General features: G+C 37.7%; 2 protein-coding genes across 4 annotated transcripts in view; both read left to right on the plus strand.

The window, feature by feature from the left end:
- The window catches only part of LOC149026673 (uncharacterized), a 33,624-nt gene extending 32,821 nt beyond the window's left edge, over positions 1-803 (plus strand). For all 3 annotated transcript variants that reach the window (XM_089155254.1, XM_089155261.1, XM_089155267.1), the window contains one exon: positions 524-803. In XM_089155254.1, coding sequence (XP_089011380.1) covers positions 524-543 — 20 coding nt within the window. In that variant the 3' untranslated portion in view covers positions 544-803. The remainder of the gene's footprint in view (positions 1-523) is intronic.
- Positions 804-6,281: 5,478 nt separating this feature from the next.
- Positions 6,282-19,859, plus strand: LOC149026674 (signal transducer, putative (DUF3550/UPF0682)). Its single transcript, XM_089155273.1, has 9 exons — positions 6,282-7,100; positions 11,540-11,746; positions 11,861-12,100; positions 15,521-15,587; positions 15,672-15,857; positions 16,059-16,154; positions 18,119-18,297; positions 18,381-18,517; positions 18,797-19,859. Exons 1-9 carry the CDS (start codon positions 6,606-6,608, stop codon positions 18,981-18,983), a joined length of 1,794 nt encoding a protein of 597 aa, XP_089011399.1. The 5' UTR covers positions 6,282-6,605; the 3' UTR covers positions 18,984-19,859.
- Positions 19,860-21,671: the final 1,812 nt, after the last annotated feature.

Consider the following 21,671-nt stretch of genomic DNA (forward strand, 5'->3'; position numbering starts at 1 on the left):
TTAGCAGAATAGAAAGTCGTGCACATTCTGGTGATTATTTGGGGAAGACTGTGTTGAAGAAAGGGTATTAATATAGTTTCATTTGGTATTTCAATTTCATTAGTGCCACTCATCAACAGGGGTTAAAATGATCATTTTATAATAACCCTTACAGATGTTCTACGGTATCAGACCCAATGTAAGGCATGATTTTCTAGGAATGCTTCGTTGTCCTTTTCAAGGGGGTTGAGATAACTTCTTTTACTTGGTGGGCTGCGCTGACCAATACAGCTATTAGATACTCTCTTTCTTTTTGGGCACAAAGGAGTTTTCTTATGGATTTTGTTTCATTCGCTGAACTGTATTTTGATATATATACAATCAGTAGGAGTCGTATAGGCAACCTCTTCACTGAGGGGCGTTTCTCTTTGGTCCCTGATAAATATTTTATAAAAGGTCCCAAGTAGTGGTATGAAAGTATGCTTATTTTGTAGCTCTCTTTCCCTGGTAAGTATTTTTTAAATCTGTGAATTGTTCTGTCCAGCCGCCAATTGTAGAATATGAATCAAGAATTTGATGGTCGCCAGCACCGACTGAATGTACAGTCTGTATACTTTGGAACTTGAATGAAGTCATCACCCGTTATCAAGGTGTTCTGTTGTTAATTATGGGAGTCGTTCGACAATTATCTTCTCATATTGTGACAAAATTTTGATTGACTTCTGTAAAATCGTTTCTGTGATTCTTGGGATGGTTAAATGTATAATGTCAGATGTTTCAGGTGTTTTTTTTTAAGTATGCAGATAGGTCAAAGTAGAGAAGTATATATGGTCGTCTTTAACATGAAAAACGATTGCCTCAACCGATGCTAAGGAACACAAGAATAAAACCTTCAAGAGTAAACACTGCACTAGATTTGTGCTGCATCCCCCCCCCCCCCAAAAAAAAAAAAAAAAAAGAAAAAGCAGAGAAGGACCTATTGGCCTATTTAAAACTCCTGGGTTTTCTTTGCAATGATAAAAAATTTGTGTCCACTTTTTTATGCGAATATTGGACATTATTAATTGGCCTATTAATCTGAAACTCATGTTGCTAGATTAATTGATTTGTAATAAAACTAAGGGTAATTTTCATCTGGATCCCTGAGGTTTGATCTATGTCATTTTTAGTCCAAATAAATGAATACTTTGCATCTACCTCCCCTCCCCTGCCCCTCCCCTGAGGTATCCAATAAGATCATTTAAAGATAAATTGTGATTTTTATGACCAGAATACCCTCATATCTATTCTACCGTAAGATTTGCATCATGTCTTTATAATAAAATCCAACGGTGAAAATCAAAAGAGTGGTTCATTTGTAAAACTTATTTTTTAGTTTTACATTTTAAGGATTTAAAGTTTGTTGATTTACAAAATCAACCCCTTATCTTCAACCCACGCCCAACATAACAAGCCTGCAAAAATAAGGAAGTCAACCCACATTCTAGCCCAACCAATCATAGCTAACGCACAATTCTAGCACAACAAGTAGTTTTGATCTCTCACTTTTGGTTTTATTATTTCCATTGTGGCTACTGGCTAGCTTATATCTCCGAACAAAAAAACCTAAACGAAATTAAAACAAACCCAATTGAAAAAAAATAAATAAAATTGATGCACTACAATAACAGAACACAGAAAGAAGGGGGTCCTTTTGTCTCCCTCCCCTGTTTGGGCTTTCCTTGAAGATTTCCACTTTTTCGAGACAAAATGAGTGTAAAAGAATTTGGATTTGGAAACGAAAAGATTGAAGGGAAGAAATGGGTGTTAGGATTTGGAGAGGCGGGAAAAGCAGGTTGGCTGGGCGACGGAGGAACAAACACGGCCCGACGGACAGAGAAAGAAATTAAAGCGAAGGAATGACCCCCGAACAACGGGACTTCCTCCCAACGAACCAAATGGGATGTGGGCCTCATCCGGACATCAAGTTGGTCGAGGGAGTGTGCTCCATGGTGTCGACTAGGCGGAGAAGGTTTCGAAAGAGGGCGGGGGGGGGGGGGCGAATTGCAAGTTTCGGGGGCCGTTTCGAGCTCGGGTAATAAGGGGTTGATTTTGTAAATTAAGAAACTTTAAATTTTTAAAATGTAAAAATAAAAAATAATTCTTACAAGTGAATCCATTCTATTTGATTTTATATTAAAAATTTTAATAATTAATAAATTTACAAGATGCAAATACTCTCTTTTGATTTTCACCATTAGATTTAACTATGAAGACATGATGCACATCTTACAGTAGAATAGATTTGAGGGTACTTTGGTCATAAAAATCACAATTTGTCCTTAATTAACCTTACTGGATATCTCAGGGGAGGCAGATGCAAATTGTCTATTTATTTGGACTAAAAATGACATTAATCAAACCTCAGGGGATCCAGATGAAAATTACCCAAATAATGTTAGTATTGTTAAATTCCTTTCACTTAGAAAAACTTTTAGTTGGATAGATGCTATGGCAGCCACAAGATATGACTGCTTCATGAACGGACTTTGTAAATTGTAAATGCCATCTTAATATATCTTTAGATGTTTTATTATCAAAAAAAAAAAGTTGGTCATCGTGGAAATATGACAGATTCGAAAATTTCTAGTTAAGCAACAGTCATTAGACTAGATGTATTTGGTTTGCTTTCTGTCCTTGTCAAAGCTTATGTTAACCTGCGGTAGAGCTGTGAAGCTCAACCAAATAAATTGAAAATCCCTACTTACGAGAGGGAAATAACGTCATTGTCAATGGGTTTGTTGTTGGTGGTGATGAAGACCAAAATGTGCTTAAAATTTCTTGCAAAGAAGCTCTATATGAAGATCTGGAGACGCCTACAACTATTCTTGCTAAAACCACATATATCAGCACTGAATGATTAGAAAAGAACTAGGTAACAAGGAATGTGATGTTCTTGACGCCCTAAAACCTCGTCTGTTATTTTCAATCTAATGGTGTGGATTTCTGCCAGCCTATCTTTTGGTCCACATTGCTGGCTAATTTGGGCAAAGCTTTAGCTATGTGCAAGATAAGCATATGAGTTGTTATTCTATTTTGCAAGGGGTCATTCGTGCCTAATTAATGCTGGAGCTTTTGCTATCAACTCGCCGTCCAGTAACTTAATCAACCACCACATAAAATTTTAACTTTTTCCTCTCTATGACAATTGAAAAAAACGTATGGCCTGGGGTAGGTTTTTGTCTGTGACCCCATATGAACAGACAGATTGGCTTTGGCTATGGTCTAAGAATTTGGAAATCGGATATGGGATCACTACTTACAAATTCCTTCCGGACCTAAAAGGACCAATTTCTGGGAATTTAGAGCCTACTCTGATCCTATTCTGAGTTGAAAATCCTTGTTCTCCATCCAAATTTTGATATTGATAGAATTTTTTTCCTGGTTAATAGCAACTCATTCAGAATGGCTGGAAAAATGCCCAGAGTCAGAAAAACATTTTTGTAACCTTCCTGTCGGCACATGATAGAGCTCTCCAAGCTAGGAAATCAATCAAACTGTTACCTGAAAACCTAGGAATACATGAGAATTTACAGAAGAGGTTTCCCAATTCATTAAAAGGTATGACTTTAAATGTGATGCATACCTCTGACTCTGTGTCCCCAGCAACATAAAATACATACCAACCAACTCTCCACTCTCAAACAATAGAGTTATAGTAACACATAACAGGCTTTACCAAATCATAGTCTATGAGTCCCCAATCTTGTTTGGGTGCACCACACAGCGTACAGTCGAGATCAAAGCTAGGGTCAATATTTCAACCTCAACCATACGCTGTGCGGTACTACATATCTAATACGCAGCACCGAACAATTTCCATCAGTTGTCCCACACCAAAGTTATTTCGATCTTGACTGTATGTTGTGCGGTACTGCACATTTAATATGCAGCACCCAACAATTTCCACCAATTCCACACCAAAGTTTCATTTCTGAAGCAGCTTCTTTCTTTCCTTTCATCATTAGGTACTGAACTTTATTGCCTTTGGTTCCCTTTTGACTTCAAATCTAGATGTGGCTTTAGAAGATTCCATTCCCATGTTTCCACTTCAATAGTTAGCCAATAACTATTTTTAACCTCCCCTTCAGCTTCCTTTGGGCCTTGGATGGCCATCTTTTTCAGCTTTTTGTTTTTCTTAACTCTTCAAATTCATGGTACTCATCATCATTTTCAAAGCATCAAAGGAGATTCAGAGATTTGATTTCATTAATCATCAAACATACATATACTGATGTTCTTTTAAATCTGATAAATCGTTATATTAATCCAAAACTAGATGCTTCAGGGGGATTCCTTTGTCTTTAGCTTTTTCCTTTTTTTCCTTCTTTTCAATTTATCATTTAAACAACTAAGCAGGACCACCTTTTGATGACCCACATTCTAATGAGTAATTTCTTTCTATGAACAATCTTCACTTGGATCTTCAAAACAGAGACCCTTGCGTGGGACTATTTTTTGGTTGAAGGAAAACACCAAAGGTTAAAGAAACAAAACAAACGCTGAGAAGACAATATCTTTACCTACTAAAGCTGAAGAAAAGGACTTCCATTGAAAACTACAAAAAGGAGTAAGACTTCTGGGTAATTGACTTTATCTTTTTTCTTTTTTAATTATTTATATATTTATGCATACTTAAAATATCGATGATTATACGTTAATCAAACTCCACACCTAACCACTACCTTAATTCAAAATTATTTTTTTCAGAACCGACACCCATACATCTTCATATAATACTCTGAAGATGCCCTTGGTTTCCAAGCTTTCTATATAAGTTAATACTTCACAGTTCAATCTATAAAAAATTTCAGTAGTTTGCAGATCCTCTTTTTAAACAAGTTCCAACCTGTAGTGGTCTGTGGATCCAATAGTCTTCTGTGTTAAACATTCCAATAATATCAGATCAATTATTAATGGTTTAAAATATACTGATTTAAACTGGGTTTGGTGGTGAATGAGCAATCTGGACATTTTCACAATCTTTACTGCATCACCCAAACATCATAGATCATGAAAGTGAAAATGAACATATTTTTGAGGCTGACATGAAAGTTTTGAAAAGATTTAGCTTAGCATGGCAGGCAATCTTGTTTGTCTGCATTAACGTAGACCATCAACTGTTAAAATTATACCATATATCACTACCTTTCAGACAAGGAAATAAAAGTCAACCAATGCACTATTGAGAGCTGCTCCACCAGGCACTGAGATAAGGAATCATCTAGAAGAGAAATACAGTCACAGTCATGGATGAAATCACACTTATAGAAGGCTCTGCAAAATGGAGAGGGAGAAATTTTTTTTTTACAGAATGCGTTTTAAATTTTTTTTGGTAAAGAAAAAGAGGGGATGTAGTAGCGGCGATTTAGCGCCCCCCGCTACGCAATGTTCGGACTTTTTATCGAAAATGCGTTTTAAACTCAATGCTATGTAAACTGCATACCAAATACAGCCATGGAATGAGTCAATAACAGAACTTGACTCTATGAATTCAATTAATTTGCACATTAAAAGCATAGGTAGTACTAGGTTGTCAAGCTACTTAGGAAGCCTGTTCATGTCCAACTGTACAATTATTAAACTTAAGTCATCTATTAATTATCCTAAACTTCATTTTCATTCTTGAAACATGACAAAACGTGCGGGAAGGGCGAATTTAAAAAAAGAAAATAACAACTAATACATGTTGGACTACTAGGATAGGGTCTAGGGAGCAATTATTCGAAAAATATCATCTGCTGTGCACAACAATGTAGTCTTTTGCCAAACAAATGGCAAAAAAAATTTAAAAATTTAAAAAGTATTACAAATTTATTTAATTTTAAAATTAAACTTTTAATCATAGCCTTCTATTTGGGATAAAAGTAACACTGCCTTATATCTTAATCAATAAATTATATATTTTATTAGTGATGTTTATTATATATTTAGACGAGAAGTCTATCATCTATTTTCTCGGGCTTAGAAACGAATTCTTCTCGTAAAAAAAAAATCTCTTTGGGATGTTTTGGTTGCAGATGTCTGTTTGGTGCACTTATCAGATGCTTGGCAGCAGGAACCCCAGAAATCACTGAGCTGACTTTAGCGTTCGCCACGAAGAACTCGGAAGAACCGATTTGGTTCCGTTTCAATATCAATTGAATCGTAATCGCTTGAGTTGAAACCGCTCCAAAGACGATTCCATCCTTTGTTTTCCACCTAGGGGCTTGGGGTGAGGACAAAAGAAAAGAAAAGGGAAAAGCGGAATTCATAACCGTCTTTCTTCCAAACGTGACAACGACGAAGAAACGTCACGCTCTCCAGTGAACCAATCACTCCTCCATTCTCACTCTGTTTTACTCACCCCACCTCTCTGTCTCTCTCTGATTTATATATTTGTTTTCTCTGCATATTTCTTCTTCCTCTCGTTCTCCGACGCTTGCTGTCAAGGGAGAACACAGCTACGCAAGGGGAGAAATCAAGAAAATTAGAAGAATTCAAAAGCTCTCTATCTCTCTTTCTCTCTCTGTCTTCTTGGATCCACTTCACCGGCGTTTACATGACATCTGCCGCTGGCGACTGCTCCGACAACTGAGTCCTCAGCCATGTCTGACAACAGTGAGGTCGCCAAGACCTTCCGAGCTCTGGTTGAGAGCGCTGACCGTAAGTTCACTAGGGTTCGTGACGTCCCTACATACAGTCGCGGGCACAATCATTACTTCCACAAGGTCTTCAAGTCTTACACTCGCCTCTGGAAGTTCCAGCAAGAGAACCGTTCAAAGCTCGTCGAGTCTGGTCTTCAGAGATGGGAAATCGGTGAAATTGCTTCTCGGATTGGTCAGCTCTACTACGGCCAGTACTTGAGGACTAGTGAAGCCAGGTTTCTGCTCGAGTCTTTCATTTTCTATGCAGCTATACTCGATCGGGGTTATTTCCAGGGACCCAAAGGGGCTGCCAGGGATCTCAACTTGCGGTACAAGGAATTGAGGTTTTTTGCGCGGTTTCTGATCGTTGCTTTGCTCTTGAATCGGTCTGAGATGGTGCAGACACTTGTTGAGCGGTTTAAGGCTCTCGTGGAAGACAGCAAAGCCACTTTTCGGGTACTGTTTTCTTTTGCCCTTACTGCTACTGCTAAACGGATCTCTTTCCTTATTTCTATCTATTGAATTTTAATTTTAAGTGGAGGGTTGAGGATTGTGAGTAATTGAGTTTGATCGCTCCTTCGTATCTTTCTCTGAAGCTCAATTTATGGAGAAGATACGTAGTTAGTATATTGCAAATAGATTTCTCTGTACGTTTGTTCAATTGATCCCAATCTTTTTATGGTAAAAGAATTGGTGCCAATTAATTTTACAAGAAAGACTTATTCGGGATTTACGGTGCGGATACACAGTATTTTGGAGGTTAATTTTGAGAATAGATACTTCATCATGGCATAATGCTATAATGCTTGGTTAATTTGACTGAGTTTAGAAGGTATAGTGTAAAATGTTAAAATACATAGAGTACCTGAACAACATTCCGAGTAGAAAGAGAAAACACAGAAATTAGAGTTACAGATATACGTTCCATTGTCATTTTAAAAGCTAGATAATCTGCAAGGTAAGGTGGGGGAAGAGGGAGCTAGGAGTTTCATAATGGAAAATTGCACAATATATCTGGTCAACCTATGTGATACATATTTAAAAATTTAAAATCTAACAAACAAGTGTTTTATACAAACCAAGTGCTGCATGATTCTCCTTGTATCTGACATCATTGAAGCTTCAATGATCTATATATGATTTGTTCCAGTGGATCCTTTTGAGCCATCCCAACACGTTGTTGATGAATTCTGACAGACAAGAACAAATTTTCATAATTACTCAATGCTTTCTTTAATTGAACCCAAAAATTTGGTTTGTGCTTTTTGGCTTGATATTTTCTTGAGTGAAGTTCTGCCTGTATTCCATATATTACTCTTTTTGGCTGGCCGTTTGGAGATTTACTCTGTTTCTTCATGTCTTCAAGATGTTTTGAAGGATAATTTGCAGTGGAGAGTTTGGTTAGAGTTCAGTTTTTAGGTGCAACAAAGTGAGAAGAAACCAAGAAGCATAAACAAACGGCAGGTGATGAAGTTCTGATTTTAATGAGAACAAGCCTCGGGTTGGGTTCTATGCATGTTTGGGCTTTGATCCCAAGAGTTATCTATCATAACGAGTCACTTTTAAGGGCCTAAAGTAGGATTAAGCAGGTTGCAAATGAAATTAGTGTTTTTATTTTCCATGCTTCGTACTAATCTTATGTTTTAAATTGAACCTGTTTTGCTGATTTGGATCAGTAGTTCAATCTAAGCTACTATGGAATATTCTCTTTGTGGCTACTGGTAACCTTGGGTTGCTCTAGATCTTCCTTTTTAGTGTAGGAGTCTATTTTCGATTCTTTTATTTAAGGTTGTAAGGTGCAAGTAATGGAAACAGATCAATTAGTAATGTTATTATTTTGAATATTTTTTGGGTGAATAAAGGTATATTCATAAACAGCCTGGAGGGGAAAACAACTATGAAGGAGGGAGAGAAGGGAAGGGGAGCTTGGCTATGAGAGCTGAGGAGGGGCCAATAAAAAATTATCTAGACCACAGTTAACAACAGTGACTCTGTTCGTTGGATGTCTAGTAAGGACCTCTGGTGAAGCTGAGCAATCCTAAGCTTACATCATTGCAGACGGCTTTCCAAATCTGGTTAGGAGATTTAAATTTGGTAATCCATATGCAAATGTTGTGCTCAGTCCAAACCTGCGAGATGCAAGCACTGAGTATCAGTCTCCCAAAAAGGTCACCAAGGAATGTCCTTTGAAGGAGGACAAGTCCAATGGTATTCAGTCTCAAAAGGCTGAGGGCATCTAGATATTGGCCAGAGGGAGGTGAGGGCGCGCTGCCAGATGGGTCTGGTGAAGGGGCGGTAAAGAAGAGATGAGGATGTTATTCAGCTTCCTCAGCCCCTTTATTGATTGCTTGAAGATCTCCTTCAAGTTCATGATCATGATTCAAGATTTATTCAAGACCCTCTAATTAACCGAGCTGCTGCCCAGGAGTACCCAGATCAACAAATGTGTACAAGATCAGGATTCAAGATTTATTCAAGACCCTCTAATTAACTGAGATGCTGCCCAGGAGTTCCCAGACCAACAAATGTGTATAAGATCAGTATTCAAGATTTATTCAAGATCCTCTAAACAACTGATGTTGCCCAGGAGAACTCAAATAAACAAGTCGTGATGCAGCCTTAGAAATTTCAATCCTCCCCCCCCCCCCCCAAAAAAAAAAAAAAGAGAGAAAAAAGACAAAAAAGAAAAGAAAAAGTAAGTAGAAAGGATGTAGCCTAGGACTAAGAGCCAGTTACAGGACCCTGCTACAGAATTGGCTCAATTGGAAAAGAGTTAGTATGAGGCCCAGATTAGGGGAATTTGGGGATTTAAGGTTTATGGTAGGAATTAAGGCTGTGGGTGATAACTGAGTGTTAAGGGGTCAGGAGCTTGATTCATTTCAAGTTTGGGCATAATCTGAAGGCTGGAATTTAGTTCCTAAAAGTTAGGTTTCAGAACGAATTTAGGGCCTACTGGATTGTAGACTTTCAGTGGGTATAAAGGGTTGCCAACACAATGGGGATCAAGTGTGGGGGCTGTAAAAGGAATGCTGCCCTCTGAGTATGATGAGATTTCAATGGTTAGAATGACTACAATTTAAGATGGCTTTTAGGAAATTGGAGTAAATTAGGCTTGAGTTATTGTAGGGTTCCAATGGTTGGTTAAGGATGTGAGAAGATCTGAGTAGGATACATTGTAGGGGGATCCTTGGATGGAATTATGACAGAGGTGAAGGTTGTATTGTCTGAAATTCAGGTAAAACTGGTTAGGGGTTTTAAAGAATCTCAAATTCAGAAAAAATGAGGGATTTCTAAAGTTTTGATGAAGGGATGAATGGTCTTGTTGGATCAAAGGAACAGCAGCTCGGGGGTGACTTGATGGAGACTTGGGCCTCTCTTAATGGGGGGGGGGGTTCCACCGGGAACTTTGGGGATCAGTTAAGGCTTCAAGAAGAAAAGATATTATGGAATGCTAGGGTTAGTGTTTGAGAGTTAGATCCTTCAATGGTACTCATTGTTGTTGCTGATTGTCAAGGGCAGCAGCATGTACAGTCTGCTGATCTGGAGCAAAATCCCTGTGGAGAAGAAGGATAATCAACTTGAATTTAAGAGAAGCTTGAATGGAACCTCCCAGGCTTCTCACCATTAAGGAGTTTCACCGCTCAATGATCCCAACGGCAACTTTGATTTCAAATACCAAGGAATTAGCCTGCTTGGACTTTTAAGCACTTGGCAAAAGAGGATCCATCTGTACATCCTAGATAAGACAGCGCAGCAGCAGCAGCAAATTGCAAACAAATTTCAATCAATCTTCTAGTCTTATTATTATTATTTTTTTTTAAAATCTCCAGGATGTGGGTTTTTTTATAGGCTTTATTTTATTCAGCCACACAGTGGATTGTCCAAATTACAACAGGGAAACTAATTCCTAATTAAAGAAGTTGTTATGAAAGGAAACTGATTTCTAGGTCTAGGCTAACAACCTACTAAGTACTAAATAATGGAAAACCTTGTGGGCTAAAATTCAGCCAACAAATTAACATGAAAAAGCTGAAACATGGCACTATTCTCCTACTAAAATTGTGGGTGAGTATGGGTTCCTAATTGCACTCTTAACTACCAACTCATGTGACAAGTCATGTGATATCATAACCTCTACCTAAACCAATTTACAGGGGTCATCATAAGATTTTCTTTTAGAGGAAAGAGGATGATGCTGTGCTTTATCTAGCACAATTAAGGACCAATTCATCCAGAATCTTCCGGAACTGAGCTTGAATTGTATCAACTGATACATACTTTGGCCTTCTGTAGCCCACTGACAAGCTGGTTAACTGCTCGTTTATAAAGTTCATATCTTCTCTTAAGATGGTTTCTCATAACCTTGTTAGTTAACCTTTAGGTTCCATACTTTCCTTCATAAAATGTTAAAAGGTAATACTTTTATTTCTTCTGGGGCACCGCATGCAATATTATCTCTACAGAATTAGTTCTGTTTCATATTTATAATAAAGGAAAAGGTTACTTTGGGGATCATAATTTCTTTCGTTATTCCATCCTTGTGAATTATTCTCTGCCCCCCCCCCCTTCCTTTTTTAGTGAGTTGGAAATTTTCCATTGTTTCATATGGAAATGTAGGAGAATATCTGGATGTTTCTTTTGATACTTTGGAGGTTCGGCTTCCCATCCCCAAGGGGGAGGGTTTGCACTTGAACTGTACGAGTTCTTTCTTCATAATTGAAAAGTCCTACTGTTATATTTGGGGGTATAGATTGTGATATTGTGGTGTGTATTTAAGTTGTACCATCTCCAGAATTTATTTCAAATTAAAAGATAGAGGTCCAATTGGAGGCAGCTTAAATTTTGTTAAGATTGAATCTTCCTTTAGTATTAATCTTTTTACCATGTCTTTTCAGGAGACAAGCTTCAAAGAATGGAAGCAAGTGGTACAAGAAATTGAACGGTTTCTGAAAGCTGATATGGCTTTTATAAATGCTAGGCCACTCCGCTATTGTGTTATGTTTGACTCTCATCCTACTTCATTTCCATATATAGCTCGATTCCATGCTAAGAGGGTTCTGAAATTGAAAGATGCATTGCTGATGAGTTATCATGGGAATGAGGTAAACTGGTTTTACTTGCTTTTTAAGAATGCTCGTGTAGTGCTATCTGTGAATTCCACAGCAAGTTAGAGTGAAAGCATGTGTGCCAGCAATTCTTTATTTGTCAATTTTCAGGTCAAGTTCATAGAACTAACTCTGGACACCTTTAGAATGCTGCAATGTTTGGAGTGGGAGCCCAGTGGATCCTTCTTCCAAAAACGTCCAGTGGAGTTAACCAACAATGGTGCAAGTGACCAATCTGGGGCCTCTGGAATCATCGATATAAACCTTGCCATGGATATGGCAGATCCAACTTTAGCCCCAAATCCAAAGAAGACCATACTCTATCGTCCGTCAGTAACACATTTGATATCGGTGAGTGTGGAAATTCTATTTCTTCCCCCCCCCATGCCAGGTCTACTTCACGCTTTCATTTTTTTTTTAAATATACTTTCCTTGCTCTGTTGATTAATCTTTTGTGTTGACTTGTCTTTTATCACCCTGTTGGTGGTTTCATTCTTTTGGCCATTTATTGGAATTTAGCTATTAGATGAGTGATGGAATATGATGACCAGACTTTTGTTTTTATGTTAAGAGATCAGTTGCCTTAAAAGATAAAATAGTATGTACAATAGGATACAGAATATGATGACCAGACATGCAACCAGGCAAGAGGTATAAAATTTTACGTTGCTTAGTAGGATAAGAAAGTAGGAAAGAAAATTGAAAGGGTCAATACAATACCAATATGTATTGATCAGTATTGATATGAATCAGATGGATATATGAAAGATGGGTGAGAAATGCTGCCTAGGCCTGTAGACTCTGCATGCCTCCACTGACCATTGGGAGCACTGCATGCAAGCCCTGGCTTTTCCATGGGGGCTGGGTGGTATGTTCAAGTGCCTCTGTGTCTGTTCACAATTTTCAGCAATAAATATCAAGCAATGTTGCCAATCTGATGCCAGCATCAATAACCCTGCCCCCACCACAACCATTTCTATTATCCAGTTCTGCCACACCAAAGCAATGTCTCTGAAGTCATCAATAATATAGACTGTGAGACAAACACTTGGGCTGTGTTGCCAACAGATCAAAGTATGGAATTGGAAGCCAGTGGCGGAGTGCAAAATAACGGATAGGAGGAAGGCTTAGTGAGACAGAGGAGGAGGATGGGGAAGCTTAACTTCTAGGCCATCAGTGTACTGGTAACTAAAATCTTGGATAGCAGACTCTTCATATCAGGCTCAAGATGGTTCACTCCTTGAAGCAATGAATTGCCAAATGTCATTTCATGATCTCATTTTAGTTTTTCCTCTGTTTCTTGCTTGGGTACTTGGACTAATTCAATGTGGAATGCATGATTATTCACAGAAATGGTGGTCAAAATGTTATATTAGGAATGGGTATGCAATTCCTATGTTTCCTCAAATGATTTCCCCTTCAAGTCTAACTGTTGGTAACTATAATGCTTGAGATAGTTACTTCCAAAGTGCAACAATGCTGTTATTGATTTAGATGCAAGTAGTCATGCTATTCGAGAAGACCTCTTTTCTGTGCTTCACCTTGACTACAAATTTTGGTGATATAGGAGCTAATGGAAAACCAAGAAATGGTTAGATGGTCGATAGTTGTTCTGTTACCTGCCACAAGGCATCCATGATCTTTCTCCTACTTCAAGGGTATAATTGAGGGATTTGGGTCTCTCTTTGTAGATTTCAGACTAAGGATGGACAAAGCAAGCATAGAATTATGTGCAGGGATTTGAATCATTGAATAGGCTATTTCTGGTAGCAGTTCGAAGTTTATACATAATCACAAGGGAAATCAGAATAGAGAATCAGTAGAAAGCAAAATATATGATTTACATGTACCTTCTTTCATAATATAGGCATGGTAGAAGATCTCGCTCTTGAGTGAGATCTCGTCACCTTGAAAAACGAGATCTCGACCATCTTGGAGAGATCTCGGTCGAGATGTGTGATTTTTTTTGCGTAAACTCGGTGTGCCCATCTCGGTGGGGTTTAGGGTCCCAGTTGGGCTTAAACTTAGTATTTAGCCCATTTAAGGCTTTTTGAACACACTAGTGGCCTTGAATTTGTGAAGAAACAACCCTAAGTATGATGTCTAAGTCTACCCATAGTGTGAAATTGAAATACTATAGGATTAGGGAATGCAAGGTTATACAACATGCAATGTAGAATCTTTAAGGCATATAAATGAACAACAAGTGTATCAAATACATCAAATAACTTAAATGTCATCAAAATTATCATCCATATGAGTATCACAATCTTGACTTTTGAGAATAGAATAATAAAATTATTTAACCATTAGAAGTTCTATATAAGTCATTAACTTATAAGTTCATAAGACTAGCAAAGAATGATTGATCTTCCTTTGATGTTGTAGATGTGCTAAGAGTAATTTCTAATGAAAATTTAGCTGAAATCTGCAAAAAATCCTGCTGAAATTGAGAGTTCCAGTGAGTAGCGAGATATAATGAGATATGGCAACATATAGTGAGATATAACAAGATATGGCGAGATATCCCATTGGCGCGATCTTGCGAGATCTCCCACCATGAATATAGGAATTTTCAGATCTATACATAACGGATATGAAACCAAAAAACAGAACAGTAACAAGACAAAAGTTGAACCTCAGATCTGAAATTATAATACAAAATAAATATATTTGAAATGGTTTAGGAATTAATTATCTAGTCACAGAATATAAAAAATAACAAAATTGATTGATTATTGAGGATCCTAACAGCAGAGAGCCTTCCTCAATTTTTGGCATATGCAGCTGACAGAGAAAGAAGGGAAACAGAATGTTGCAAAGAAAGAGAAGTGAAAAGATCAAAGTTAGATCAAGGAAAAGAATGAAAAGAGAATTATGGGAGAGAAGCGAGAGGTTGCAGGACAGGGAAGAGAAGGAGGATACTCTGAGGAGAGAGAAGTGAGAGAACTCAAACTAGTTTTGGAAACAGAATCTGCTCCTATGATTTGCTATCCTCCCTATCCATTGGGGATTACACGCCTTAAAAAAGAGGAGAGAGAAGAAGAAAGAAATAGTTCTCTATTTACCCTTTGGCAGCTAAATAAAAGAAAACTAAATTTATAAATTGCAAGAATGCAAGTTAAAATCATAAATTGCAAGAACGCATAAAAAACTATTAAGAGTTGCAAATAAACCTAACTAAAGAAAATACCTTCAATGGGTTTTGGACTTGGCTTATGCGCTTTAATACTTGAAATTTGGCTTCCGATGGCTATTATATTGATGATAGCCAGTTGGATGCTACTGAGTTAGTATCATTAATTGAATATAATTCATCCAGTGAAACATTAGTCCATTGAAATGGCATTTTTCTGAAGGAAAGTCAATTGAGGTGGCACAACCATGTTCAATGGAGGCCTTTAAATGTCACCATACAAAGGAGTGATTTAATCCAGATTGAAGGAACTAAAAGAGCTAGGACAGACCTAGGATGACACTTGAAGAAATGGTGAGAAAAGACATGCATGGCTTAGGCTTTTGTTCAGTATGGCCTCGAACATTTAGTTGGAATAAGGCTTGTGTTGCTATATTTAAATTGTTGTCACCTTTTATGCTAATGTCACAAGATACGTTTCTCAAAATTTATTCTCTTCAGTGGCACCTCCACATTTTCCCCTCATAATAACTTTAATTGGTGGTCAATTTGAAGGTAGCACTCACAATGGATTGAGGCTGCTTACTCTTCTTCAGAAATATAAATTGAAAGTGTGGTACGTTTTCTATGGACAGGTTCTCGCTACATTGTGTGAGGAGCTTCCTCCAGAGAGCATCTTACTACTCTATATTGCAGCATCAGGTTAATATCACCTCTTCACTTAAAATGGTTAACATGCTAAATATTGTCCCACTATGATAGAGTGATTACTGTTCATTTCTGCAGGAAAGGCTGGTCAAAGTCCTCAGATGGGAAGTTCGAAAGCTCCAAGGATTCCTTCAAACATAAAAATTGGTTCTCAGAAATCTCGTGATCACTATAATTCACTGCCTGGAGCTCCTAGTGATGCAAAGGGACATTCAAGTGACTATTACCAGAATTCATTATGGTTGGGGCCCAGAGGAAGTGCAGGTGCGTTTGTCTTCAATGTGTTTTTTCAGTTTAGTTCAATTTTATATACTCTCTTTATTTTTCTTTTTCTTTATTTATTATTTTTTTTTTTGGGGGGGGGGGGGGGGAGTGTTCTCATGCTATTTATGGATAGAATTAAAAAGTAGTTTTGTATCTTTGCATGTGCAAATCATCCTAATAAAGATTCCCTTAATTTTTCAGGTTCAAACAACCTTTACCCTGGTGATATCATTCCTTTTACTAGAAAACCTTTATTCCTGATTATCGATAGCGACAATAGCCATGCATTCAAGGCAGGTTTGTCAAAACTTGGTTTTACTTTTACTTGCAAGACAAATCTCAGTCACCAATTTGATATGTTTTAGTTCAATCTAGACCCCTGTCTCAACTAAGAGTTAGGCAAAGGAATATATAGAGTAATCAATATTGGTACATATGCATTGACATGCATGGGATGTGAACGAATACACAAGATTTGGTCCATAGCTAATCTCGTCATATGTCCTTTCCTTAGCACAGTATGAATGAACGTATCATCTGTCCATGGCAGTATTGATGCTTTGTGACATTTATAACTGTATAAAACCTTTGTTGCAAAAAGAATTCGTGATATAAATATTATACTAGTATTATATAAAGTCATGGAGTGTCTTTTGATGTTTGCCATATACATTTTTGTCTGAAAGAAAAGAAAAAACCCTTCATGGTCATATTTATTTTTCAGATATACTTAATATAAAGTACGTTCTCTATAGGTAGCTAATTCCCTTTAAGTGATTTATCCTGTTTTTGAGGAGTATGTCAATAATTTCTGCTCTGTTAGCTCCCTCCCTCTTCTCCCTCTTGCATGTCTCTCCACCTCACCATCCCTTTCTCATCCTTACTCTATCCCTTTCTCTTTTTATTTTAGCCAATTCTGAAGTAAAGGCTAGTTAGATACCCCTGCAGACAATGTTTACTTATAATGATCAGTTACTGCCTCTTTTAAGATCATCCATCTTTCCTTGAAGTTGAATGTAATGCTTCAAAGTGTTTTTTATTTTATTATTATAAAAAAAGGGCTGAAACATCTGCTGTTATTTTTTGCCCTTGCAGAGACCAAGGTTCCTCGATTTCCTCATGACCTAACACTACTGCCCCTCTCATCTTTGTAGTATAAATTTTAAACCTGGATTCTATTTTTCTGTAGGTAAATGCATACTCACTACATTAGATGAGACCAATGCTTTTTGTTAAACTTCAGACTTCCTCAATAATTGGTGCTATTCCTATCCTCTAGGGTGTTCCCACGGTTCCATCTTGTCCTTCTACTGGCTTCTCCGGTTTGTGTCATCTCTTTATTGCCCAATATTCTGTGTCATGCTGCACTGTTGGTCTAATAGCTTTCTCAATGAAGTTGTCCTTCAATTTTAAAAGGTATATGAGTGCCTCACCACCCTTTCTTTGGTCAAACTCTGTGAGCAACATCCTCTGTTAGTCTCTTCCTTATTGTTGATTGAACCACAATGAAGAAACCATTTATGTTAGGATCAGCTCATGCATAACCTGTACAGAAAGACAAGGGTTCAATTTTGACGGTTTAAGTGTGTTATGTGTAATGAGAACTTATTTGTAGCTTTTACTCATTTTGCACATTTATCGATCTCCCTATGTCTCAGACTCTTGAGATCTTAGATGTGACATGTTCTGATAATTTCTGTACAAATGTATGCTGTGAACCAAGTATGCATTGAAAGATTTTTATGGTTGGGGACCTGGAGTAGGGTGTTGAAGTAGGCTCATCTTCTTGATGTGAGATGACTGTCAGCCAATAAAACATTGCTTCTTGCATGTGCAGAGGTGCTCGTTTTGTACCTCCGATTGGAAAAAATTATTATCCATATGACTTGGATCTTTGTATTGAAATTTTTTCAAAGGATATGATGGGCTTGTCTGTCTAGGGTGCTTGTGTGATAAAAATCCATTTTCATAGTACAGTTTTTCAAAGAGATGTCAAAAAGAAAAATGGTTTACTGCATGTTAGTTTTGCCTGTTTTACATCATCTTTCTAATGGTAATGAAGCTGAACCAAGTCGTATTACAGAAAGCCATTTTGATTTTGCTGGGACTTGCAATCTGTGTCTTCAAATGGTGTTGAAGTTCTTACCCAGTTTTTCAGTGTGACAACCCTTTAGTTTTTATGCTGGGTTTTCATATTTTGTGGGCTCCTTCTGTTCCTCATTCGTTGTGTAGTGCTAAGATGCAAATTGTTTCCCAGGTAGTACACAGTGCAGAAAGATTAGAGACAACTGCACTACTTCTTTCTCCTCAAAGGCCAGTTTTCCGAAGCTTTGCTGGGGCTGATCTGACCCAGAATGGTAGTCAGTTCACATTTTTCCTTTCTTGTCCTCTACAAGCTTTTCTCCAATTGGTTGGCCTCTCACTCACTGATGCTGATGTGGTGAGTCAGTTGTGAATTCACTGTCTTTTTTGCTGAAATGTATCCATTTGCTTGTCTGATGTGATAATGGGCTTCTCTTCCAGGAAATTTACAGCAAAGCGGAGAGTTTACTCTCAACTGCCTTTTCTGAGTGGGAAGTGATACTTTGTAAATCAACTTCCCTGGATTTGGTATGGGCCCAAGTTTTATCTGATCCATTTCTGCGTCGGCTTATTATCAGGTATCAACTTTTTTGTTTTGCATGTTATTAACTGCAGTCATCTGCACCCTAGATGCAGTGGAAAAAACCACCATTGTTGGTCTGCAACAGCCAACTTGATTGTAGCATTCCTTTGACAAAATAATGACCATATCCTTGACACGTCAAATATGAATCTCTACAAATAAATGATCATATCCTTGAGATGTCAAAATACGAAGGACTACTCCAACAATTGAAAGAGAAACTATAATGTTGCTTGGTAAATTTTCACACATGTACTCCACATTCTCTCTTCAGGTTTATATTCTGTCGGTCTGTGCTTTCCCTCTTCTGCCATACTGAAGATGATGAGCACTGTCTACCCGATTGCTTACCTTGTCTTCCCGATTCTGTCTCTTCAAGATCTGAAGCGGTTCAACGTAGTGTCCTCCAGCTAGCTCACATCCTTGGGGTTGCAGATTGTTTTCAGTCCAACCATACATAATTAAAATCTGGAGACATCTATCAGATACTGTAAATGACATGTCGACTTCTGGAATCCTAGATGTTAACTTGGTGAGCACTGATACAAGTATTGTTCAGTTGGGACTAATATTGATGGCTCTGGGGAAGAAGCTGATCAGTAATTGGATTTCAGCAAGGAGGACAACATTAATTTTTTTTTAGGGTTGGGGTTTGTGAGACGGTTTTGGTTATTTCAGTGTCTTGGCACACCCCTACTATTTATTAAGATCATGCTGTGGGTGTCATGTTGGTTTAAGCTAATTCAGGGGGTGTGGGTGTGTGTGTGCCTTGTTAGTCTTAGGGGCATTCTGTTGTATAATTTGATGGTTGTCATCTAAGAATAGGATGTTACAAATTAGAATTAATTTATTTATACCTTGTAAAAGAAACCGAGTTCTTCAATGAAGAGATTACCTTTCATTTTGTTTTTTGTTTTTTCAGAGGTCCATCTTAGTGCACTTAGAGGCCACGCCAATAGGAGGTTCTCGATTGGTTTCTTCGGTTGGGGGCATTGTTAGAAAGACGGTTAATTTCCTACCCTGGCCTTTGTGGGAAAACTTCTCTGTTGCTTTGGAAAATAGTATCATGGACATCATGGTGATAAGATTTTAAGCAAGAGACTATTTTCTGGTCATGCAGTCCCTAATAAATCCAAGCCAGAACTTTACGTGAGAAGTGCATCCATGATGTTGCTTTGGGAATTATTTTGTAGACCAATAATCACTGAATTTGATGGCAAAATCCACAAAACAGTATCTAGGACCGAGGACAACCACTTTGGAAATAGGAGTAGCAAAAGACTTGGCAGCTTTAAATTCTGAACGGTGAACCTGAGGAATTTTCACGGTTAACGAAGCCCTTGTTAAAGTTTTGGAGAGATGGGAGATTGCTTAACTTTAAAGGTGATTTGGTAAATCCAATTTAGCTCCTTGAAGGGTTCGACACAGTTCATAGGTGACCTCGGCCCCTGTGGTGACAAAATAGTACATCAAAACCGACCGACGTAAATCAGTGTTGCTGATATTAAATCAGACTGAAAAGGTGAACTTAATGTTAAAGGTTTTCGCATACACAGGGTCCAGGGGTAGTTTTTCTATGTTGCTGTACCCAACAATTACGCTACTTCAAAGCAAAATCCGACTTTGACGAGGTGGCCTAACGTCATCAGCAGTGGCGAAGAAGAAAGTCTCAAAAGTCTTTATTAGAGACCAACGAGTCAGAAGTTAGAAGACTCCAGCATCCCGATTCCATTGATTCTTCCTCTAGTACGATCAAATCATCATCAATTTATGAAGGCCTAAGTTCTAATTCATACTGATCAGCTAAGCTACTGAATAAAGGGGGTACTTAATGGTCGGTGGTTAATGATGATGTTATAGCTATTGCTGATTATGACTCATTCCATTAGGGGTTCTTGGCTAAAGATAGCCCAGTGGTCCCTTTAATAAACATGTCAGCTAAACTCCAAGTCTCCCAACTACTCTAGTCTCTTAAGTAGTTAAGTCATAAGTGTATGTGGCTTCAGAGTTTTGGGTCATGTAGTGTTTGGTGTCTGGGTCCTTTGAAAATGACTTACATCATAAATCCATAGGACCCTAAATGTGTGTTTGGTGCTTTTCCGTTCACATTATGATTTTGTATCCTTTAATTTCCATCACCAAATAAAAAAGACTAATTTCCTTCAAACCCACATCCTTCACCTAACTTAACTACAGTTTCAAGTGCAGTCCTACGTGGACAAGACCATCAATATCCACTCACACAATAAATTCCGGTAAGAGTCCCTGTCATATAATTAGAGTTAGGATTCTATTTCACTAAGGAATCTATTTCAAATTGACAAATTACCCATAGACCCAAACCAGGTGATCCCTCATACGTAGACCACACAAAAGGTGTTAATGGAAGAGCTGTTATACATAAAAATGGCAAGACTTCGTTACTTTTTGGGCCCTCAAAAGCATATAAGCATCACTTCTGTTGCTCGTTGGACCATGAGAGTAATGTGAGAATTCTTCTCTTTTCAATTTTTTTTTTTTTTTTTTTGCCTTTTTCTTTATGAAGCTTTCTTTTTATCCTCTGTTATGGATTTGAGTTTCTGATTCACATGAGACATTCTGAAAGCTTTTCGTGATGTACAAGTGGGTGGGGGAGAAGAGAATCCAAACCCGTGGACGAGTTGAGTTAAAGCACAGCTGTGCGTTTTTGTTTGTGTTTGTCACGGATAGTTTAAAGAACACTGAAGCATCAAGTAAAGAATACCACCAGCTAATGCTGATGAACCATTCTATCATTTGCACGCTTTATCCATACTTAAGGTTTAAAGTATCCCACGATATCATACGATACTAGTCAATACGTATCTATATTTGACCCAACCAATACGATATATCTCGACACATCTCTCTATTAAATTGCACTAAAATACATTGTCAGAACGATACAATACTCAATATGGGACGATACGTCTCTTAAAATCACATGAAAAAAATACGTTACTCGTTACCGATACTTTAAACCTTGCCCATACTTCCATTGATTATAATTATTTCTAGGGTAATTTTCATCTGGACCCCCGAGGTTTGGTTTATGTCATTTTTAGTCCAAAAAAATTAAGACTTTGCATCTACCTCCCCTGTACTATGAAAAAAGTCAATTTAAGGACAAA

This window comes from Hakea prostrata, chromosome 1 (genome assembly GCF_041222555.1).
Source record: "Hakea prostrata isolate BN-2017 chromosome 1, UWA_Hpros_2, whole genome shotgun sequence".
In the NCBI taxonomy this organism is placed as follows: domain Eukaryota; kingdom Viridiplantae; phylum Streptophyta; class Magnoliopsida; order Proteales; family Proteaceae; genus Hakea; species Hakea prostrata.

What these genes read in the sequence shown, in the direction of transcription:
- LOC149026674 (XM_089155273.1), top strand. Translation starts at nt 6,606, where the DNA reads ATGTCTGACAACAGTGAGGTCGCCAAGACCTTCCGAGCTCTGGTTGAG. An exon ending in ACAGCAAAGCCACTTTTCGG is followed by an intron (nt 7,101 to 11,539) that starts GTACTGTTTTCT and finishes ATGTCTTTTCAG; the next exon opens with GAGACAAGCTTCAAAGAATG. An exon ending in ACTCTATATTGCAGCATCAG is followed by an intron (nt 15,588 to 15,671) that starts GTTAATATCACC and finishes TCATTTCTGCAG; the next exon opens with GAAAGGCTGGTCAAAGTCCT.